A 25,034-nucleotide genomic window follows, 5' to 3' on the forward strand; every position below is an offset into this window, starting at 1 on the left:
CCAGTTCAAGTACTGATATTAAACAAAAAACTATTTAACAAAGAAATTATGCAATAATCTATTGCACATAAACCAACATTAATGTGTCTCGATGCTCAATCAACCAGGTAAGTAAATCCCAAAAGTTTGATTCTGTTCGTCAGGACGTTTTCAGTGGGAAACGTTTCGTCATCATCAGGTGACGTCTTCAGTCTCAGCTGACTGCAGGTTTCAATGACTGAAACCAGCCCACTGAAGGAACAATGGGCTGTGAGATCAGCTCCTTGATCAATAATATGCAAATTGTCATGACCATTGATCAACAACCACTGATCAGTGGTCATGAGTAGCATTCACAGATGGGGAATGGCCATTCATCTTTCATAGTCCACTTTACATATTTTTGACAGAGCCATCTTCTTTTACCCACTCTTCTGTGCACCACCAAGTCGTCATTGTACTGTCAGCAAGTGCGAGCTTCCAAGATGGTCACTTAGCAACCCGCATTGAATGGCCTGCATTGTTCTTCTTTGTCGTTTTTTTGGCAGTTGGTGGTGCAATACCGCCACCAGCTGGCTTAGAGTGTGGACTAGAACGTCGCTGACCCACATAGCTGCCCATCGCGCCTGTTCAAAAGTCAGCCACTGCAGCCAGCAGGAATAAAATATCTAACGACATAGAAAATGGGAAAATGCTTTAGGTCCGGAGTAAACCCCCTTGATGTCCAGATTTGGACCGGAGTCCAGGGGTTGGGGACCCCTGCTATAGAGAATATTTGAGTGCAGTGAGCTAATTGCCGTGTTCAAAGAAACCAGTTTAAGATTATTTCACCTTTGTGACAAGGTGTGTTATCCTGCTGGAAGCAGGTTGTGTTATCCTGGTAGTTCAGCAGTTTCTGAAATATTCAGAGCAGCACCAACGACCACGCTACTTTCACCTTCATTTAAATCACCTTTCTTCCCCACTGTGACACTTGGTTTGGACTTCATCAGGTAGCCTTGATCATGGCTACATGCCTTAATGCATTGTGTTGTGACATTGTGACTGGCTGACTAGATATTTGCATCAACAAGCACTTAAACAGGAGCACCTAACCTAAGTGGCCAATGAATGTACATATAAAATGTGGATAGGCAGAATAGTTTATTTTGAACATGTAAATATAACTAAAATAACAAGAGAAAAACGTAAAAACATCAAGTTTCCATGAATATCTAACGTCTACACAATGTTTATGCTCAAAAAGGAGTAGCATGACATTTACATGTTTTCTGTTTCAACCCCCTTGGTTCAAATTCCATTATTTTCAAATCAATATTCAGAATTTGCCATTTTATGTTTAACTGTATACAAGTCTACACTCATATACAACACCCCACTAAATCTCTGAGCCGGGGGGGGGCAGTAAACGGAGTTATGTTTGGGCATTGCTTCATGTGGAGTTATATCAGTGTGTGAATGTGTGTGTGAATGGGTGGATGACTGGATATGTGAAGCGCTTTGGGGTCCTTAGGGACTAGTAAAAGCGCTATATAAATACAGGCCATTTACCATTTATCTGTGACAAATACCTGAATGAGTACTTTAAGTTAGCTGAGTTACTCTGGCCTTAATCTATAAAAATGAGGACAAGTCTTCAACAGACACAATGAGACAGCTCAATTTCCTATATCCATGCAGTTTATTGTTTTTAAACAAGCGTGTGAATTTTTGTATTGATGTATTTCTCCTAACTTCATCTCCACACACTGTTCATTTGTTTTGCATCGGTCTGTGTTCTGTTCTGCAGCTCCCTATTCTGGCCTCCTCTATTGTCAGTCTTTACTTCCTGGAGCTGACGGATATTTTCCAGCCGGTGCATTCTGGGTACAGTTGTAATGATCGCAGTCTATCTCTGCCATACATCCTCCCAAGACAGGAAGTCTGTCCGTTGCCTTTGCTCTTCAGCCTGGCCTTCGCTGCACCTACTGTCACTGTAAGTACATCTCCACATGTGCAGCTTTCACATTGGCTAGCACAGTAACGTAGTGTCTAAAACACCACTTGCTTTCAGGGACTGTGATTACAGGTGTAGGTGGGAATTAGGCTAGTCATAATACTAGACTTTCAAACTTGACACTAATACTGCAGGGCTGGAATGGGCATACCAGGCATTTGCCCGGTGGGCCGACGCACTTTTTGGCTGATCACTGTGCACTGGACCTTCACGCACTGACCGCAGCCTGTTCATTCATTTTCATTACCTACTCCGCCCAGTCAAATCCCTTAATGAAGCCGGGCACTTCCTCTACCATCGCTGTGGGCTCACGCAACTTGTAGAACAAAGTTTAGTGTGGAAAAAGGGGTGAAATGTTTTTCAAATTTCCCCTCATGTTCGCTGTCGGGGCTGCTGCTTCTGCACCATCAACAGTTGTACCAGCAGCAAGCGTTAGGCCTGCTGTTTACCCTCTCTTCATCTCTTTTTGTTCCTTATGCTCCCTCTTTTGTTTTCATCTATATCATTCCCTGGCCACTTTGGGTGGATCGTCCCCAGTATACGCTTTCAGCAAATTGCAGGTTATTATGTTGTCTTTTTATTTACGTTTAATATAGTGTCTACACATCTTTGAAAAGAGGGTTGTAGTTTCCACAAATAAAACATAACTAAACTAGGTAAATGTATTCCTTGTCTGACTAATAGAGCTGTTAAGTCTCCTTCTTTTCTTTGTGGAGACAAATGTAGTAAATTGTGTTTGACTGGGAAAGCAATCTTCCCACAGCAGATCTGCACTCCTACTCATTTTGTAGATCTGTTCCCAATGCTGTGGGAGTCTGACCAACCTGAGAGCAGTGAAAGCTCTACACTGTTTCTATGTTGTACTAACAGAAATAATCCAGCCATTTCTCTGTTGACATGAATTATTTTGAACTGACTTTTTTAATACAAATGAAGCTTATGCACAAGTTCAATAAAGAAGATGCATGGCCTCACATCTGTCCACATTCAGGTGCTGCCAGCTAAATCTAAGCACTCCCGTCATCACTCATCATCACTGGTCTAGTCCAATCACATTCTCCCGACCTTCTCCAGGCCAATCAGCATTCATGCTGTATACTTTAAATCTCATTGGCATCTATCATTCTCCTTGCAGACAGCTTTGTGCAACCCACTTCCTCCCCATCTCCACCTCTCATCACTCAGGCTCCATTCAAGCCACCTTCATCTCCACCACCAGCTTCTCGGTCCTGCTCTAATCCCTTTCACCCACTCCGCTGAGACGGGCCACCAGAGTCTATCCGCTATCTATATTCTTTTCATCAATAAATCACGTTCATTCTTTCTAATCATCTCTCCTCATTGAACTTAATGTTGGTCTTTTTTATAGGTAACATGAAAAATATCTATATGTCTTATGAGTTCTTATATGGCTCTCACAGGCTAAGCAGCATGTCATTTGTGTCATAATAACATTAATACATTTGTACAAATTAATATCATGCCGTGTGGTTAAATGTTTGTGCGTGTTGGAAGTTTTCCCCCTCTTTGTTGTAACCACTGTTGGGGTCATCACTCATAAAAAGTAATGTATTACACACACACAGAACACTTTTATTAAAATCAATGCAGTACACTGCTAAATTATATATATATATATATTAGGGGTGCAACGATATTCGTATCGATATTGAACCGTTCGATACAGTGCTTTCGGTTCGGTACGCATATGTATCGAACAATACAACATTTGTAATTTATTTTATCAATTTTCCTTCTGACGATGCTGTCTGTGTTGAGCGCTCAGTGAATCTGCGTTCGACTACTCCGCCTAGGCTGCACTGTCGAGCGCAGATCCACTGAGCGCTCAACACAGACAGCATCGTCAGAAGGAAGACCGCAGGGCAAGCTAGCAAGACAGAAGTTAAGCTCTACTTGCAACATTCAGATCTGGCGTTTGGAATTATTTTGGTTTTCATGTGACGTATGACCCTGAAGGTAAGCGAGTCATGGACTAAAGTAAAACAGTATGTTGGATGTGCCATGCAATGCTCAATTACATTGGTGTGAACTAGTGTGTTAGCGCAGTTAGCTCGTTAACGTGTTTGCCGTCTAGCCCCATGCACGGAGCGATCGGCGGTAGCTCGTTAACGGAGATTTGCCGTGTTGTGGCGTTAAGGTCATTTCAACGAGATTAACCTGAAAGCACTAGTGGGAACACAACGAATATGACTGCACATTTACGCCGACATCATCCTAGTGCAAAGACAAGTGGAAGCAGACAAAAAAAAGCAAGCATGCTACTAACTTTAGCCGAGTCATTTAGACAGCTGTTAGCACATGATTCTCCTTATGCTGCTGAGAATATAGCCCAGAAGAAGCGGATAGTATAGCTTTTATTTTGGAAAGAGCCATTTCTCTGTAATAAACTCTCTTTTCCAAAGATGAGTAATTCCTCAATCAGATACAGGGCTTGCAATATCGCTAGCCCGACGTCCCTGGAGCTAGCGATTTTTTTCAGTCGGGCTACCAAAATCTATCTCTTCCCTGCCCGTCGGGTTATTGTAGGAAAAATATATGTCAATGCTTTTGCATTCTTTCAGAAATGTAGCTGGGTAATTATGTCATTGGCATCGGTGAGCCACTGTCAATATGTGACATATTGAAGTCGCGTTTGAATTTGCGCTTGTTTTTTTGCTTTCACTTTGCAGTCGTGCGAACTGTGTATAGAGAGCGACAGCACTGATCTGTGAGTGATGATAATTTGTGCACCAATTCCTCTGACATCGTCTTATTAATCGTTAGCTTACTATGCAAACATGACAAGTGAAATCTCCCGCAGCAGCTTAAACATGTGAGAGGTTGATCGCGCAGAGAATCGCTGAGCTTATGTGAGTGAGCGTGTAAAAGCATTTCAGTTCTGCTGAGCCAAATAAGACAATTCAGGGTGAAGAAGTGACAGCCAAAGAAAAGCTTACCACAAAACGGAGAAGTTATGACAAATCAGACTATAAGGCAAAAAGAAAGTGCAGCTTTATGGTTTCATGGACAAAAGAATTTCTGTGGCTGCAATATGATGAGCTAAATAACCAGGGCTGCACATAAGTGGTCCGCAGGTGCGCATTCGCTGTCAAAATAAAAAACGCGCACAAGGGTTAGGGTTAAATTTAAAAACTGTACTTTTGAGTTAAAATATATATTTATAATTTTAATAAATGACAAATTAAAAAGGCATGAACATTTTTTTTTGTATCGAAAAAATATCGAACCGTGACACCAAAGTATCGAACCGAACCGTGAATTTTGTGTATCGTTGCACCCCTAATATAAATATATATATACACACACACACACATATACACACACATATATGCGCAACACGTTGAGAGCGAGCACAAATGCAAAAACTGAGCGAGAGGGGCTGCTATTGTGTGTGTGGATAATAGCAAACACTGAAATAGTTTTTGCATGCAGGAATGAATTTTGTTCACTCAAATTCAGCTTTTCTTCACTCAAAATAAATTTCTCCTCAAAATACAACACTTGCACCTGCAAACTTTTTTTTTACATGCGCTCAGAATAGTGGCACAAAAATAACGCCATATCAGTGCCGGTTCTAATAGTCTGAGCTGCTTCCAGCTTTATTTGTGAAGAGCACAGCAGCTTACAAAACACGTAGTGAGCTCGTACAGCTGCGACGTAAAATTTTCATAAGCTAAGATGACCTTAAAATAACGGGGCTACGTGCGGTGATGCTAGCGTTAGCCATGTTAGAACATTACCTTCACAGGTGGTCAGACTGCGTAAACAGGCACTCAGTTAGAGGTTGGGCTCTCCGTTTCGCTGCAGGGTCCCTTCATTCTTCACATATCCGTGTCGAGCAGAGTGTAAATCCCAAGGCTGAACGGGCTTTGTACAAGCACACGCTTCTTAGTTTAGCAGAGCGAAGCTATGAACTAGAAAAATCCAGGCTGGCAGACAGCCTGTGTCTGACCAACCAATCAGAGAGCTCCTTACATCCCATGGTGTGGCTAATTTGAATAGCAGCAGGATTTTTAAAATGAAGTTGTTAATCCAGCAGCTAATCCAAAAGTTAATCCCTGAGCGAACAGGAAAGGGAAATGGATTTTGAAATGAGGAGTGGAATCGCCATTTTAAAAAGCATTTTGAAAATCACTTTATTAAAGTGCAATTCGAAAAAGGTTTTTGAAATGCACTTTATTAAAGTGGAATTCTTTATTTCGATGCGCGTGGCTCTTGTGTTCCTCCATAAATACATACCGCTTATTGCACCAGCAGCATCTGCTCTTATATAACCATCAATAGCTTACAGCTTGAAGTGTTTCAGGTATGTGCTAGCTAAAAATAAAGAGCAGACTTTTAATGAAATTTGCAGATTGTCTCGGTGGAGTTTAATAAACTCAGCCGTCTGCTCCTTGCTATCTAAAATATAACAGGACACTGGAGTAAATTCTCGACCATCTGTTTAATCAGTTTTCTGATGTTTGTGAAAACTATAGCAAATAAAACACTGAAAAAATAGAATAGAATAGAATTCAACTTTATTGTCATTGCACATGTCACAAGTACAAGTCAACGAAGCTATTGAGCAGGTGGGTAACAGATGTCTCTGAAAACGTCTGAGCACTTTTACAAATATGTGATGTCTTGATAAACCGAACAGATATTTGAGGTTTACACAGCTACATTCTCGCCTGAAAATATGTTAAAAGTTTATTTTGTGACCCGGAAAGAGTAATAAGAGTAATATTAAAACTAAGTAGCTGCCGCCATTGTTGGAAACTGGAAATGGCTGGGTCGTGCTAAAAATTCTGGGATATGGTGGGCCACGAAGGACACACCCATCCTTCAAATCTGGGGAGAAGGAGGACGCATTTGTCAACCGCATTTCGAGGATTCTTCGAATTTGGACAGGCTTCGTCGCGTCGCTGTAATGTAATCGGCCTACAAATGCGGGATCTTACAAAGCTTCAAATGACGCGTCGACTATTAAATTAGTCGTCGCTATTGATTTTGATAGTCGACGTAATCGTGACTAGTCGACTAATCGTGGCAGCCCTACTTCGAACCAGTTTTTATAGAGAATCCGTTCTCGGTTCTTTAAAAGCTTCAAGCTTTAAAAGCTTGAAAATAAAAGTTCAAAATGTCAAGTAAAAGAAGTTAAAGGCTGTTATGGATTTGTGATTTGTTCTTTTGGATTGAAGAGCTTTCCATTCTATTTTTTTGTATTTGTTAATCTTGTGTTTTGTATTTCTCTAGTGAATCGGAGTTTGTTATTTCTAAATCTTTGGTTCTTGTTTTGTTACATTAGTTCCCTTTTGTGCAGTTTCCTTTCCAATTTGTTCCTAGTCTTGTCTCTGTGTCTTGTCATCAGCGTCTCCAGTTGTAATCCAGTCTTCCTGTTTTCGTTTCTCCGTGTTAAATTCACATGTCTCAGTCGAGGTCTCAGTGTTTGTCATTTCCTGTTTTACTTTGATAGTCTCTTATCCTGTTTGCATTGTGTTCCTTTTTTTTTTTTTTTTTTTTTTTGCTTCCTTTTTCTCATTAGTCCATGGTTAGTGTCAACTGTGAGCTGTTCTCGTGTTATCCTCTGTGTGTTTATGTTGTCTCAGGGTTCCCTTTGTTGAGTTCTCACTCCAGGCTGTGTCCCTCTTCCCATGTGCATGTGATTCCTGCGTGATCCCCGTTGCGATCCACGCAGGATCCCCGTTGCGATCCACGCGGGATCCCCGTTGCGATCCACGCGGGATCCCCGTTGCGATGCCCGTTGCGATCCACGCGGGATCCCCGTTGCGATCCACGCAGGATCTATGTTGCCTCATTTGAGGTCAGGCTTCCTAGTTTGTCTTGTGGTATCGCAGGAAATTAGTTGGTTATATAAATATATGAGTATGCATTATAGTTATTATTCATAGATACCTACATCCTAAGTTCCTGTTATTCATCTGAAAGAAACAGAATGAGTGTGTCGTTACAATGGTAATGCCAGGAGAGGCAGTATTGGTTCTGTGTTACATTAATGTTGTAAGAAAGTGGAAGAAGAGAGTGTTCTGTGGGACGCAGTAAAATGGACACTGATGTTCTGTACATGTACTGAAAAGAAGGTTCAGTAAACAAGTTGCAACGATTCTCCGGTGTAAGGCTCAGTTATTTTATTTTTGTTTTCCAACATCTTTTTGGCGACGAGGATGTTTAAAGGGAAAGGAGTTTGGGGCGACCGGACCGAAAGAAAAGAGAAGAAGAAAAAAAGTGATGGAGTTGGCTACAGGTTTGGCTAGCTTTTCAAAGAATGCAAAAGTTTTCGGCTGGAAATAGAAGGCAGTAACCTCGAAGCGGAAATGGCTACAATTGGCACGCTAGTAGCGTTCGATCCAAAGAATCAGACTTGGGATGAGTATACGGAAATACTCGAGCAGTTTTTCGCAGCTAACGATGCAGAGAAACAAAGAGCGATATTAATAAGTGTCGTCGGAGCAGCGACGTACAGCTTGATGCGAAACCTTCTCAGCCCGGCCAAGCCCAAAGACAAAACCTTCCAAGAGCTGGTGCTTCTGATGAAAAATCTCTTCGATCCGAAGCCCAGTGAAATTGTGCAAAGGTATAAGTTCGACTCTCTCTCCCGCAAGCCGAATGAAACAGTCATGGAATATGTAGTGGAGCTGCGTAGACTGGCGCAGGATTGTAACTATGGCAACACGTTACAACAGATGTTGAGAGATAGGATCGTCTGCGGAATTAAGGATGACCGAATTCAGAGACGTCTCTTGTCAGAAATAGATCTCACTTTTGACAAGGCTCTATCAATTGCAGTAGCCATGGAGACTACAAATAAAAATGCACAGGATCTGCAGACCTCAGGGGCGTCAGCAAAATGTTTCAGTCTCACCAGAGGACAACAGGAGAGTCGTACCTTTAAAAGAGAAAGTAAAGAGTGTTATCGTTGCAAAGGAACCAAGCACACAGCAGCAGACTGTAAGTACAAACAAGAAAAATGTCATGCTTGTGGTAAAATGGGACACATAGCTAGAGCTTGTAAAAGCAAGACTAAACTGAACCAAAAAAAGTATGGATCGACATATGTAAAGAAAGCAAAGAAAAAAAAGCAGAGTTCACACTACAGTACTCACAATGTGGGCGAGAAAGCAGATAACAACAAAACTGATAGCTCTGAAGATGACTCTTTCATGTTGAACTGTGTCAAGTGCAGTCAAGGGCACAAAAGAAAACTGTTCAAGTTAGGGCGTGGCAGTGTGGTACACTTGAGAAGAGTAGACCCCTACACTGTGGATATGCAAATTGATGGAACAAAGGTGAACTTTGAAATAGACACTGGATGTTGCCTAACAGTCATGAACGAAGCAACATTCAGAGAAACAGGGAAAGACAGCAAGCCCCCCAGCCTGCAGCCCATCAAAATCAAGCTGGAAACTTCTACAGGGGATCCTGTTAAGGTGATTGGTGCAACACGAGTCAGCGTCAAATACAAGCAGCAGAAAAAATATCTTCCCCCCCAGTGGTGGTTGAAGGCGACGGCCCCAGCTTGCTAGGTCGAGTTTGGCTTGAGGAAATGAAATTGGACTGAAGTGAAGTGAAAAACAGTCGTAACAACAGAAAGCTGCACCGAGTCAAAACAACAGAAAAAACACTTCAGCAAGTGTTAAGTCAGTCAGTGTGGCAAGATGGCGCCAGTGTTCACGGCAAGCCGTCTCCTCCGCTGTTGTTTGTTGTTTATCGTCTTCTCTCTATGTGCTACCCTGATGTCTCCACGTTACTTTTTTTTTTTTTTTTTTTTTTTTTTTGTTTCCCGTTTGGATCTTTAGCCATCAGAATTGTTTTCTTAAGGCCAAGAAAGATGCCAAGCGGATTTATTTTACCAAGTGGATCATCATGGCCTTGCCATATTGGTCCATTTGATTGACCTTTATTATAATTATGTATTTCTTTTATTTTCGGTTGCTACAAACGGGACAGACATGACTGGGGGATAGGACAGGGAGAAAGAATGAAAGAAAGGGAGGGAGAGAAAGAAAACCAAAGGGCAGAAGAGACGGTGAGAAGGGGGGGGAAGAAAGAAAAAAAAACAAAAAAAAAAAACACCTGGATCACCTGTATGGAGAAAAAAAAACAGAAGAGAAAGCAAACAACAAAGAGCAACATAATAAAAAAAACAGCACCATCACAATAAACTAGCTAGCAGTAGATAACAGTAGATACTAAATATTAAACGATATTGTGCAGCACGCAAGATAGACAGCGCACAATGTGCTTTGAGGCAGCAGCCAAGAAAGGTGTAGTCCGCGTCTGTGAACACCCGTGTGTACACCTGTGTGCATACCTGTGTGGATCAGCATGCTTGTATTCCAAAGGTTTCTCCATGTAACGATCTGCTAGGGAGTGTGGGGGGGCCACAGCCCCGTCCTCCAGGGTATGAAGCAGGTATGGAGGAGATCCAGGCCCCAGATATCCAGAGGACCCGAGGAGGACAACCAAAGGGGGGGAACCGTGCCACCCTCCTGGGAAGAGCTGAGTAGAGCCCCAAACGAGAGGTCACCCCGCAGCTACGGAGCAGAGGCCAGAGGGGGTTGCAGTGGCCCCAGTAGGCACCCCCACACTCTGGAACCCACCAGGGCAAGGGGGCCCAGGCCCATCCGGACTGGGACCCGCAGCAGCAGCACCGCCCAGCCCCACAGAGTCCGGGGCAGCCCACCCGACTCCACCCCAGAAAAAACTGCACCCACCCCATCATCCAATCATCTCCCAAACTACACAAGACAATAGACACCCAGGTTGAGTTCATTCTCCACCTCTCCTATATCTCTCCCCCCACCTGCAGAGTGAGCTCCTGTAGTGAGGAGACCACCTGCAAAGATATAACAACCTCCCCACCAGTTAGAGAGCCCCCTAGTTGGTCCGATGCACCAGAGGTCCCCTGCACTGGGGCTGAGCCCCCCTGCACCCACCCGCCCACTGCTCCGGCGACACAACAGCCAGGACCCAAGCCCCCAAGGCCCGGCCAGCACCCCAGACCGGGGGGCGGAGCACTCCCAGACCCCCAAGCCTCCACGCCCGTCCCGGACCCTCCCAGGGGCAGCCAGGCTACCAGGCAGTACCACGTCGCCAGCACAGACCCTCCCCCATCTCCGCTGTAGGCAGCCACAAGGAAAACACCATCTAAGAGCCCCCAGAGCTCCTAACTAGGTCACAGCCACAGCCCCCAGGTTAGGCCCTCTAGGGAAACGTCCCTAGGGACTCCCCAGACGCCCCAAGGCCGTCCCTACCCCCATATCAACCACAATAGCGAAGGCAGGACCAAACCATGATCCCCCACCCCCACTAGGTGATGAAGCCGATCAAAGGAGCCCAAAGGGATTGATCAAATGTGATGGCAGAGGCTGTATCAAGACTAATGTGATCTATTAGATGGTTTTTATATTGGTTAGAATTAAGATTATTTTTATTTTTCCAGTTAATGAGGACCATTTTCTTGGCAATGCATAGGGCCGTAAAAACAACGTGGGCTGTGTTTATTTCTGCAGTGACCTCATCCAAGTTGCCCAGCGAGCATACTAAAGGGGAGGCTGAAATGTTACATTTCAGACACTTTGATAAGTCTTCACATATCTCACGCTCCACGTGAGTTACCTATGATCGCCAAACTCTTTTGAATCTCCGGCCTTTGGACTACCAGACACAAGATTTTAAATGGAGACCTGAGAATCCTCCTCCGCTTTCGAAGGACTTTCCTGATTACCTCCGCCACTTACCATCTACCTTCTCTCAAAGGAAACGTTCACGGAGACGTGGTAAACGTGGCGGCATCCGTGTTCGTATCAAGGCCTTTTTAAAGTCCTTTGTTGCGACAAATGATTGCTATTCTATAAACATCTTGTCATCTATTCCTGCCCTCCAGGACCATGCTAACTTCAGACTATTCTGTCATCGCTGGATTTGCCCTGTTGGACCTTATGGTTACCTGGACCTCCTAGCTGATCTTCCGCCCGCTCGGTGCTGGGTGTGGTCCTCCAGAGGAGGTGCGAATCTCGGCAACCTTCGCCTGCTGCGGCGTTCTCCTACCAGTAACAGTGTGACCACTCTCCGTATGGTCTTGCTAAATACAAGGTCATTGACGAATATTTTTTTTATTTATTTTTTTTATTTTAAATGATCTTATTCTATCGTTGGGACTGGATTTCTTATTCCTGACGGAAACTTGGCTTCGCCCCGGCGAACTTTTTCCCTTCTCGGAGCTGCTCCCACTGACTACACTTTTATTAGCTCACCCCGGACCACTGGAAGAGGTGGAGGGCTAGCTTCAGTTTTTAAAGACAAACTTCGATGTCGGCAGCTACCACCTGTTCTGTACCCCAGTTTCGAGGTGCAGTTATTGGAAGTGAACTGCGTCCCCTCCATCCTCTGCGCTGTGGTGTATCGCCCCTCGAAACTTATCAAGGATTTTCTTCCAGAATTTGCTGATCTACTGGGGAGCCTTCTGCCACATTATCACCGTATACTAATTGTCGGTGACTTCAACATTCATGTTTGCTGTGAGGACAGTTCGCTAGCTAAGGATTTCCTCGCTCTTATTAGCACTCTCAATCTCACCCAGTGGGTAAGTGAACCAACTCACACTAAAGGTCATATACTTGATTTGGTCTTATGGTCTGGATATTTGCATCACGGACATAAAGGACTCTGGGATTTCTGATCACTTCCCGGTTTTGTTTGATGGTCCTGTGCGGCAAACGCGCACGATTAACTCCCAGTCAATCGCCCACTTCATTGATGCTTTCCTTGACTCTCCCCTCTCTGACGCTAACTGTAATGGGGTTTTATCAGCGGATGAGCTTGCTAACCTCTTTTATACTACATGCGCTGACATTCTTAACTCTGTGGCACCTCTGAGGATTAAACAACCCTGGCTAAATTATACTACTCACGCCCTTAGGCGTGAATGTCGTCGTGCTGAAAGAAAATGGAGGAAAGACAAACTCCATGTCTCTTTGGACATCTTCCATAATTGTTTATCTAAGTATCAAAAGTCTGTTAAAATCTGCCTTTTTGTCTAGCATTATTATGACTAATAGGCACAACCCCCGAGCCCTTTTTAATACTTTTAACTCTGTGATAAACCCTCGCACTACCACTTATAGGGATGCCTCCCCTGCTCTTTGTGATAAATTCTTAAAGTATTTCTCTGATAAAATCTCAGCTCTAACGGCTTCTCATCCATCTCATTCATCATCAGTTTTAGACCCAGTTCCAGCCTCTGAATGCTTGACTGTCTTCCAACAGTTTGAGCCGGTGTCTTATTCTGCTTTAAAAGATATAATTGATCATCTCAAAATCTCTGGTTCTCCGCATGATATGGCTGGAGTCACCATGGTCCAGAATCCATGTGGACTATGCAGGGCCTTTCCTCGGGGAGATGTTTCTAATCATTGTGGATGCTCATTCCAAGTGGATGGACATTTACCCTGTGAAATCCTCTACATCACAGGTAACTATAGAGAAACTGCGCCAGAGTTTCGGTGTGTTTGGACTACCTAAAATGTTAGTTTCAGACAACGGAACATGTTTCACAAGTGCTGAATTTGAGTCATTCATGAAGCAGAATGGAATTGACCATGTGAGATCAGCACCTTTCCACCCTTCTTCAAATGGGCTGGCTGAGAGGGCGGTCCAGACCTTTAAGGAGGGGATGAAGAAAGTCAAAGGTGATACCTTGCAAACCAGACTGTCCCGATTTCTGTTCAGTTATCGCATCACACCGCATACCACTACTGGTTTATCACCTGCAGAGTTGATGATGTCACGGAGACTCAGATCAGTTTTGGACTTGCTCATGCCTGATGTGAAAACAAAAGTGCAGCACAAACAATTGAAACAGAAAGAAAATCATGACACCAAGAAAAGACTGAGAAGTTTCACACCAGGAGACAAAGTCTTCATCAGAAACTACTCCTATGGCCCGAAGTGGATTCCCGCAGTCATTGTGAGAGCATCGGGTCCAGTGTCTTACATTGTTACCATTGGATCAGGTCAAACTGTGAAGCGGCACGTGGATCAGGTGAGAGCAAGAGTGGCTGACACTGTTCCCAGTACACCAGATAGGGAGGTGGAGCCATTGCATGACAAAGAAGCAGTGCCTGAGTGCTGCTTGCCATCAGAGTTGGACACATCGCCACAACCTCCGGCAACGGAGTTGCCTTATGCTCTGGAGACTCCAGCTCCCGGAGACTCCTTAATGACACCAGTGTTGTGACGTTCCCAGAGAGAGAGAGACTTTAAAGGACTTTGTTAGGTAGAGTGAGATCTTCCAGGAATAGAGCAACAATGCGCTTTGATCTCACAGGAAGGACGTACCTTCCTAGTTAGTAAAAAAGGAAAAAGAAACATTGAAACCTATGTACAGTTGTATGGTTGTATGGTTACCTTAATTACGTGTTGAATGCTTGTTAAGCATTCTTTACATAAGCAGTTATTTTGTAAGTCCAGGGAGTTGTTGACTTAAGGGGGGAGGAGATGTGGTATCGCAGGAAATTAGTTGGTTATATATGAGTATGCATAATAGTTATTATTCATAGATACCTACATCCTAAGTTCCTGTTATTCATCTGAAAGAAACAGAATGAGTGTGTCGTTACAATGGTAATGCCAGGAGAGGCAGTATTGGTTCTGTGTTACATTTATGTTGTAAGAAAGTGGAAGAAGAGAGTGTCCTGTAGGAGGCACTAAAATGGACACTGATGTTCTGTACATGTACTGAAAAGAAGGTTCAGTAAACAAGTTGCAACGATACTCCGGTGTAAGGCTCAGTTATTTTATTTTTGTTTTTGAAGATGCAACATGTCTTGTCAGGATTATTTTCGATTATGTGTTTGTTTGTTTTTGATTGCTCAGCAATAAAGCTGTTTTGAGTTTTACTTTTTGCCTTTGGAGTCCTGCATTTGTCGACCAACACAGCCAACGTGACGGCATCAGCAAAACTACTACTATCCATCCATCCATTCGCTTATCCTTTTCAGGGTCGCGGGGGGCGCTGGAGCCTATCCCAGCTGTCATAGGGCGAGAGGCGGGGTACACCCTGGACAGGTCGCCAGTCTGTCGCAGGGCCAACACACAGGGACAGACAACCATTCGCACTCACATTCACACCTAGTGACAATTTGGATTATCCAATTAACCTATCCCCACAAGCTGCATGTCTTTGGACAGTGGGAGGAAGCCGGAGTACCCGGAGGGAACCCACGCAAACACGGGGAGAACATGCAAACTCCACACAGAAAGACCCCGGCCTGATGGTGGGATTGAACTCAGGACCTTCTTGCTGTGCGGCAACAGTGCTAACCACCGTGCCACCGTGCTGCCAAAACTACTACTAATTATTACTAATATGTAGTTCTCATTTATCAAAGAAGCAATGTGTTATTGTGTGTGCAACTTAGTTTCACTTTAAGTCTAAGTCCACTTTCAAGTTTGGCTAAGGTTTAACCAAATTTTATGTTCTTCTTCATTTATTCTCCAGATTTTTCACTTGTAAGTAAATAATATGTAAATGCCCTCAGCACATCAGAGAAACTTTCAGATCACAAAAAAATCTGCTTTGCCAACACTCTTTGATTTCTTTGTGTATAGATTCTGATAGGAGAGGCAATCCTGTACTGCTATCTGTCCAGGAAGTCATCAGCCAGTCAGACTGAGGCCAACATCAATGCTGCAGGCTGCAATTTCAACTCCTACATTCGCAGGGCTGTACGCTTCATAGGTAGGAGGACACATTCACTGATTATATGTATCATTTAGTTGCTCCAACAAGAACAGAAACACTAATAGATTGAAAAGAAACTGCAAAAAGAACCACTAACTTTGCTATGTGGAACAGAAAGGAGGTTCTCTCAGCTGCTCCTTAATAACAATGGAGTCATCACAGCAGAGCACTCCACAGTTTTTCGTTTAGCTTAATTTTATGCAAGATGCACTTCCTTAACCAAAAAGTTTGTATTTTTATACTGCATGGTTACTTGAAATCAGCCATTGACATATTTGACATTGGTATGCATTCCACAGTGTGTTGTTGCCAAAAGATGTATTAACTTCAGGGGCATATATATAGAACATTATGTTATCACAGCCAAGGCCAAGGAAGCTTCTCTAATCTATATACACCTGTGTGTGTGTGTGTGTGTGTGTGTGTGTGTATATACACAAAAAAAAATTTCCCCGCTTGCCCCCGGTTAATCCTTCAAGCTCGGGTCCTCTACCAGAGGCCTGGGAGCTTGAGGGTCCTGCAGTATCTTAGCTGTTCCCAGGACTGCGCTCTTCTGGACAGAGATCTCCGATGTTATTCCCGGGATCTGCTGGAGCCACTCGCCTAGCTTGGGAGTCACCGCACCTAGTGCTCCAATTACCACGGGGACCACCATTACCTTCACCCTCCACATCCTCTCGAGCTCTTCTCTGAGCCCTTGGTATTTCTCCAGCTTCTCGTGTTCCTTCTTCCTGATATTGCTGTCATTCGGAACCGCTACATCGATCACTACAGCCGTCTTCTTCTGCTTGTCTACCACCACTATGTCCGGTTGGTTAGCCACCACCATTTTGTCCGTCTGTATCTGGAAGTCCCACAGGATCTTAGCTCGGTCATTCTCCACCACCCTTGGGGGCATCTCCCATTTTGACCTCGGGACTTCCAGGTTATACTCGGCACAGATGTTCCTGTACACTATGCCGGCCACTTGGTTATGGCGTTCCATGTATGCCCTGCCTGCTAGCATCTTGCACCCTGCTGTTATGTGCTGGATTGTCTCTGGGGCATCTTTACACAGCCTGCACCTGGGGTCTTGCCTGGTGTGATAGACCCCAGCCTCTATGGATCTTGTACTCAGAGCTTGTTCTTGTGCTGCCATGATTAGTGCCTCTGTGCTGTCTTTCAGTCCAGGTTTGTCCAGCCACTGGTAGGATTTCTGGACATCAGCCACCTCCTCTATCTGCCGGTGGTACATACCGTGCAGGGGCCTGTCCTTCCATGATGGTTCCTCCTCTTTCTTGGGTTTCTGCTGCCCGAGGTATTCACTGAGCACTCTGTCAGTTGGGGCCATCTTCCTGGTGTATTCGTGGATGTTCCTTGTCTCATCCTGGACATCCCAGCCCCCTTCCTTCCGCTTAGCGTACAGCCTCAGGATGCTGGACTCGGGGTGAAACCCTCCATGCATGGTAAGGAGCTGGGTGCTTCGACTTACGAAAATTTTGACTTACGAAAGACCCTCTGGAACAAATTAATTTCGTAAGTCGGGGTTCCACTGTATATGGTATCACTCTATCAAACAAGAAGACAGCCGCATGTAACTACGACGGTGTTTGCTAGTTCACCTTACATTCGTTAATTTAATAACATGGTTAGCCTACTCAACGTAAATTGCACATGAACAACATTAAGCTACTCACGCAGAGAAGAACGGCTGCTGCTGCCATCATCATCCGTCATCATTTCTGCTACACTGGCAGGGCTAGGGGCCAGGACTCTCCTCTTCGGGTTTTTGGGAGAGGTTGCTAACTCCGGGTCCGATAACAGGCACCACACCCGCAGTAGATGTGCTCGGTGTGAGGTCTCGCAGCAAGCTATCAAATACGGCGCATTTCTCGGCTTTTAAAAAAACGCTATGCGTCACCAGGTGTTTCATCAGATTTGAGGTTTTACAGTGGCTTGCAAAAGTATTCGGCCCCCTTGAACTTTCCCACATTTTGTCACATTACAGCCACAAATATGAATCAGTTTTATTGGAATTCCAGGTGAAAGACCAACACAAAGTGGTGCACACGTGAGAAGTGGAACGAAAATCAGACATGATTCCAAACATTTTTTACAAATAAATAACTGCAAAGTGGGGTGTGCGTAATTATTCAGCCCCCTTTGGTCTGAGTGCAGTCAGTTGCCCATAGACGTTGCCTGATGAGTGCTAATGACTAAATAGAGGGCACCTGTGTGTAATCTAATGTCAGTACAAATACAGCTGCTCTGTGACGGCCTCAGAGGTTGTCTAAGAGAATATTGGGAGCAACAACACCATGAAGTCCAAAGAACACACCAGACAGGTCAGGGATAAAGTTATTGAGAAATTTAAAGCAGGCTTAGGCTACAAAAAGATTTCCCAAGCCTTGAACATCCCACGGAGCACTGTTCAAGCCATCATTCAGAAATGGAAGGAGTACGGCACAACTGTAAACCTACCAAGACAAGGCCGTCCACCTAAACTCACAGGCCCAACAAGGAGAGCGCTGATCAGAAATGCAGCCAAGAGGCCCATGGTGACTCTGGACGAGCTGCAGAGATCTACAGCTCAGGTGGGGGAATCTGTCCATAGGACAACTATTAGTCGTGCACTGCACAAAGTTGGCCTTTATGGAAGAGTGGCAAGAAGAAAGCCATTGTTAACAGAAAACCAGAAGAAGTCCCGTTTGCAGTTTGCCACAAGCCATGTGGGGGACACAGCAAACATGTGGAAGAAGCTGCTCTGGTCAGATGAGACCAAAGTGCAAAACGCTATGTGTGGAAAACTAACACTGCACATCACTCTGAACACACCATCCCCACTGTCAAATATGGTGGTGGCAGCATCATGCTCTGGGGGGGGCTTCTCTTCAGCAGGGACAGGGAAGCTGGTCAGAGTTGATGGGAAGATGGATGGAGCCAAATACAGGGCAGTCTTGGAAGAAAACCTCTTGGAGTCTGACTTGAGACTGGGGCGGAGCTTCACCTTCCAGCAGGACAACGACCCTAAACATAAAGCCAGGGCACCAATGGGATGGTTTAAAACAAAACATATCTATGTGTTAGAACGGCCCAGTCAAAGTCCAGATCTAAATCCAATCCAGAATCTGCAGCAAGATCTGAAAACTGCTGTTCACAAACGCTGTCCATCTAATCTGACTGAGCTGGAGCTGTTTTGCAAAGAAGAATGAGCAAAGATTTCAGTCTGTAGATGTGCAAAGCTGGTAGAGACAGACCCTAAAAGACTGGCAGCTGGAACTGCAGCAAAAGGTGGTTCTACAAAGTATTGACTCAGGGGGCTGAATAATTACGCACACCCCACTTTGCAGTTATTTATTTGTAAAAAATGTTTGGAATCATGTATGATTTTTGTTCCACTTCTCACGTGTGCACCACTTTGTGTTGGTCTTTCACCTGGAATTCCAATAAAACTGATTCATGTTTGTGGCTGTAATGTGACAAAATGTGGGAAAGTTCAAGGGGCCCAATACTTTTGCAAGCCACTGTACCTTCTTTGCACAGTATCACCTTAAAGCACTTGTTGCAGGCTGCTGAGTTTGCATCTTTTACTGTGAAGTACAGCCAGACTTTGACCACTTCGCCTTCGCCTTTAATCTGTAGCTCTGCTCTAAAAGAACGAACGTACCTGGGCCCGCCTACTATCCTTGGAAAGGTAAAATGATTGGCTAGAATCCAAAGTGTATGACATCTCAAGAAAAAAACAAAAGGCACCGAAATAAAGCACCGAAATGTGCGCTGCTTTTCGGTCTGGTTACTACCGTTTATGTCAGAACCGGTGCCCCGGATACCGGTACCCATCCCTACAGATAAGTGCTTGCAGACTGCGGTTTTCTGATCCATGTACGTGCACATTTTTGATTCTCCAACACGTAAATAAAGTTTGTGAACGAGGACAGAATTTCTCTTGTCATGTCTGGAGCAGATAAACAAGCACTTAATAGGAGCCACTGAATAACGATGTTATGTAATATGACTATTATATGTTGGTGTATTATATGAATGTGTATAGTGTTCTCTGTTGTAAAAGCTTTCTTTTTTTATAGGTGTCCATATCTTTGGCCTGTGTGTGACAGCACTGATAACAGACATTCTTCAGCTATCCACTGGCCAGCATACTCCCTATTGGCTGGATGTATGCAAACCTAACCTGACCCACCTTAACATGTCCACCTGCGATGAAGCGTTTATCCTAGAGGATATCTGCTCTGGACAGGACATAGGGCTCATCAATGCTGGCAGGTGAGGCTTTGATTTACTGTGTGTGGGAGAGTGGATGCATGTGGGTGTGTTTTTGCACAAAACACTAGTACTGCCTCAAGTTGTAAAGTACACACACATTGGACAGCAGAAGCTATAGAATGAAAGAAATGTTGTCATTTCATTAATAATAAAGCACTGAACAAGAGCCACAATCCAAACTGTGGGCGCTTCAGCTGTATGTTTTACGTTGAGCGTAACAGACTGTGCCTGTACACGCCAAACTGCTGACCAACGTCACTGAAATTTATATGTAGAAGGCATTGTCAGTCATCTCGAGCATCTTTTTCCAAACACCATTTCCTTCAGATTATTAAAATGTTCTTTCTGTTATGAAAATATAATTATTAAAGGCAACCTTTATGCAAATCTTTAAACAGATTAAACAGACCTACTCAGTGACCCATTTAATCGTTTTACTGAACAATACTGCGTCATACTTGGTATATTAAGGACAACAGATCAAGCTTTAGCTAAGAAGCTGCATTTACCTAGAGCAGATATTAAAAACCAGGTTGAGCCGTTGCCCTTCTGGTTATCCTTCCTCCTTATTGAACACCTGCTCGGGCAGATTTGTCAGCACGCACACGTCACACGTCCAAGTTTCTTTGAAAGTCATTTTTCTGTTGCACATGAATATTCAGCATTGTTCTCAGCTGTCTGAACATGATAATTAACATCAAGAACACTCTGCCGCTCTGCTTTATAGGAAATCTTTCCCCTCCCAGCATGCTACGCTGGCTGCCTTTGCTGCTGTCTACATCTCAGTAAGTGGTTACTGCATTTACACATATGAAGAACAACACTTCAGTGTGACCACAGTCCTGTTCTAACCGTTATGGCTGTTGCAGTCACACATGTTACTTAATACACATTAATAGCAGGTTTGAATGAGGCCTGTTAAACAAACATTTGTTAACGTGAGTTTGTGTGTTTCAGATGTACTTCAACACGGTGTTGACTGACTCAGCCAAGCTGCTGAAGCCTCTCCTAGTGTTCTCCTTCGTCATGCTGGCCATCCTGTCTGGGTTAACCAGGATCATCCAGTTTAGAAACCACCCTGTTGATGTATACTGTGGGTGGGTGCTGGGAGCTGCCATTGCTGTTTACCTGGTAAAAGTTACAGTTACATACATCACGATGAAACACGAAAGCAATATTTGAAAGAATAACATAGCACATTACACTATATGCTACTGTAGTCGTCTCACACCAGCTTCAGAGGGCCAGCAGTTACAGCGATAAAAGCACACAGAGTCAGATTGTTTTTCTTTCTAGATTTTTAGTTTTGTGCTTGATGAAGATCGTTTCGAGGTAATACAGCTGCTTTAGGACATGTGGCTCCAAACAGCTTCAGGGGCTGGAAAGAAATCTTTCTGCTCAACTGTAGTGCAGAAACTGTTGGATACTTGCACCCACACACCATCACCCTGCAGCCCACAAACACCCAGACACACACACACAAACACACACACTGCCTACACTTTTGTGCAAGAAGAATCTTTGAGGTTTTGCTGCAGAACAACTGTCCACCATCAGATGATTCTTCATTTAAAGTGTTTCACTGGAATAGCATCTCTGCGATTAACTTTTTATTTTTTACTTGTCACTTGGATCTTCTCCTTGTAGGCTCGCTGCAGCCCGGACTCCTCTGGGCTGTTTTAGAAATATTTAGATCAGAATAAAAAGAAAAAACTCATTGAGGCTGAAGCATCCTGTTGTTTGGCTGCTGCACTGGTTCTGGTTAGCAGGAAAGGGTGAGGATGAGTTGATAGCACACAAATAAATACTTTTTGTATTCCAGGTGTTCCACTCTAGCAGAATGTTTTCAACAACATGTGAAGCTGTCTGTCACAGTGTTGGCTGCGCTCTTTCGTTGCTGTGATAAGAGATCGGTGTGGAGAGATGTGTGATGTACTGAGAAAGGAAATTGGCACTGATTATAACGCAAATTCATATTCTGCTCTTAAATAAAAGTAGACCTGACTGGCGGTTTTTATTCATTTTTTTCTCTTGTCAGCAGACTCCTGTGGCAGTTACAGGTATAAATCATTCACACCACCAAATTATAAAACAGTAACAGAAGCACAGGGACGGAGAAGTTTCCAGAATGCATTGCATAGCTACATACTTTCAACAGTTAATGGGATGAGTAGAAATAACTGATCAAGTAGACACATGACCAAAGTGCCAAAATCACAACCTGGTAGCTTTTATTGTGAAACCCCCTCCCATACAAGTTCTTCCTGTACCATATATGTGCAAAGGACAGCTTCTGAAACAGTTGTGAACTTCTACTGTTCACATGTCCACAACTAGCATCTTTAGCTTTTGTTAATCTGCTATTCTCTCACTAGGGAAAGCAGTGGGTGGGGGCTGTGGCATGGCCAAAATGATTACAACCATGCACAGTGAACCTGCGATATCATTGCCTTTGAAATGGTTGCTTCAATGACAAGAACCAGGTCTGTGACCACTAGCGGTCAGTTGGCCAGTGTGGAGCAAGAGTGAGTATTGTCTTTATGGAAAAACCAGGATTAATGATATACAGTGTAATACATGGACACAGTGAGTAAATCAACTGGGAATCTGATCAAACACAAAACAGGATAGACTGGCAGCATGTTGCTTTATTGCTTATAACTGATTGAATTGCATTGGGTGCAGTCTGCCGCTGTCTATTGTGGCCTGGCCTGCAAAAATAGCATGTCCTGCTACATCTTCAGAGCAGCTGCCAAAAAACCTGCTACAGTACCAAGTCTGGATGACACTTGTCCAACATAGGTACAGTCCCCCACTTCAACCACTGCAGTGTGAAAAAGGCTTCAGGAAACACCTCGCTAATCTTTCCATCAGGCCACGAAGCTCTGGTTAATTGGGGATCGACAATTATGACATTATCCAGCTGAAGAGAGGCTGTATCTCACTGCCACTTAAACCAAGTTTGCAGGGCCGCCAGATAGTGGTGCAGAAACCCTGTCCAGAAGCAGTCAGACAGCACTTGACAGGCCCTTCAGTGTTTACGTCTAAACCGCCCTGAATCATGATGTACTGCCTACGGTGCTGAAGGCGCGGACTGCCCCATCAGCCACAAACTGGCTGGATCTGGGTCTGTCAAGCTTAATGTTAGGAATGCCCTCAATCTCAACCAGGAATATTAACACTTCGTGGCTGATGACTTCTGAGCCCAGGGTTGCAGTCAGGGCAGTGCTCAAAGTACTGATTTTGCTCTCCAAGGGGCCTCCAAATTCAGGAGCTCTGGTGGGTTGCAGTGGAATTGTATTTGGTGCTCCGACAGCTAAGTCTGTGGGGAAGGATTGAGGGCTTTGAAAGTTTCTTGTAACTTCCTGTCACCACCTCCTAAATGTGAAAAGCAGACCTCAATGTTTTTCACGCCAACGGCCAACTTTAACCTGCAGTGGTCCAAAACAGTACATTTCTGTTGAGATATGAAGTCTGAGCCAAGCAGGATACAGGGTCTTTGGGCTGATTGGTTGGGCTCTCCATCTTTGGCAAACAGAACAAGAGTGCTGTTCTCTTCTAGCAGCCTCACAGCCACAAAGGATCAAAGAAGATTTGTCCTCAGTTCAGCAAAGAGGCCCTCTGCACCAGGGTGTTTCACATTAAACTCTACGTGTCTGATTAACAGCTTTGCCACCACATCTCAAGTCAAGGACTACAGGGGAAATCATCCTCCAGACTTTGACAGTGCCATAGGCAACCACCCACCCGTATCAGCTGAAGTGATTCATCATATTGTTGGTCCAAGGTCATCAAGCAGTTTGATTAAGGGACCCGATTCCCACCTGTTCTCCCACCTGCACTCAATTTCTTCAGGAAAGCTGTCTCATTGAGCAGACTGCAAGATGCTGACCTCTGATTCCCAGAATTCGTCCACTATCGAGGTCTCTTCAGTGTTTAAAGCCACCCCGTGAAGGTGCCACATGGTTACCTTCACTAGTTCATTGAAGGTGCTAATCTGTAGAGTATATCAAGGGGTATTTACTGCTGCAACTAGCCAGGATGTGGACCTTCTTTGCTCGTCCGTGATGCCTTCATTGCATAATGTGTATAATAGTATGTATAATAAACTGTCCAATGGCTCAGTGGCAGCTACAGATTGGCCATGGAACCAAAGACTGTCAGCAGTCTTACCAGCTTGATAAAAGGAGCCTCCAAAAAGCCTGACTTGAGAGGGCTCCTTTGTGAACTGAAGAAGTCTTTTGGATGAGAGGTAATAATAATAATAATAATAATACATTTTATTTAAATAGCGCCTTTCAAAGCACCCAAGGACACTGTACAACAGATAAAAACTGGAAATATACACAATGATAAAAATAGAAGATAAAAGTTAAAACATACAGAAATTTATGAATAGGCAATTTTAAACAGATGAGTTTTGAGGGTGGACTTAAAAAGAGAGAATGAACTAATATTTCTGAGGTCCGGGGGTAGGGAATTCCAAAGTCGAGGGGCAGAGCAGCTAAAGGCCCTCCCTCCCATTGTGATCAGACGAGCAGAGGGAACAGAGAGAGAAAGAGAAGATGAAGATCTGAGGCAGCGGGATGGGAGCTTCATCTGTAATAAGTCAGAGAGGTACGGTGGAGAGAGAGAATGAATAGCCTTGAATGTATACAGAATTATTTTAAAATGGATGCGAAATTTGACCGGGAGCCAGTGAAGTTGCTTCAGGATTGGGGAGATGTGGTGGGTAGAAGAAGTCCTAGTAATAATACGGGCAGCAGAGTTCTGGACACGTTGGAGCTTGTTGATAGATTTTTGTGTAAGGCCAAATAATAATGAGTTGCAGTAGTCAATTCTAGAGATAACAAGATTATGGATGAGAATGGCAGTGGCGTGAGGTGTGAGGAAGGGGCGGAGGCGATTAATGTTACGGAGTTGGAAATATGCTGCACGTGTAATATTATTGATATGTGAGTTAAAGGATAATGTGCTATCGAGAATGACACCCAAGCTTTTCACAGAGGGAGAGATAGGGACCAGCGAGTT

At 44.1% G+C, this 25,034-nt stretch overlaps 1 protein-coding gene across 2 annotated transcripts in view; it reads left to right on the plus strand.

The window, feature by feature from the left end:
* The first annotated feature begins 223 nt into the window (after nt 1-223).
* The window catches only part of LOC120715538 (2-lysophosphatidate phosphatase PLPPR4-like), a 45,633-nt gene continuing 20,822 nt past the window's right edge, over nt 224-25,034 (plus strand). Inside the window, exons 1-5 of one of the 2 annotated variants that reach the window (XM_040002549.1) lie at nt 224-1,954; nt 15,611-15,740; nt 19,808-20,003; nt 20,731-20,788; nt 20,961-21,134. In XM_040002549.1, the coding sequence (XP_039858483.1) occupies nt 1,628-1,954; nt 15,611-15,740; nt 19,808-20,003; nt 20,731-20,788; nt 20,961-21,134 (885 nt within the window). In that variant the 5' untranslated portion in view covers nt 224-1,627. The remainder of the gene's footprint in view (nt 1,955-15,610; nt 15,741-19,807; nt 20,004-20,730; nt 20,789-20,960; nt 21,135-25,034) is intronic. The other variant, XM_040002550.1, reaches the window with a different exon arrangement.

This window comes from Simochromis diagramma, unplaced genomic scaffold (genome assembly GCF_900408965.1).
Source record: "Simochromis diagramma unplaced genomic scaffold, fSimDia1.1 OVJJ01000445.1, whole genome shotgun sequence".
NCBI classification, from domain to species: domain Eukaryota; kingdom Metazoa; phylum Chordata; class Actinopteri; order Cichliformes; family Cichlidae; genus Simochromis; species Simochromis diagramma.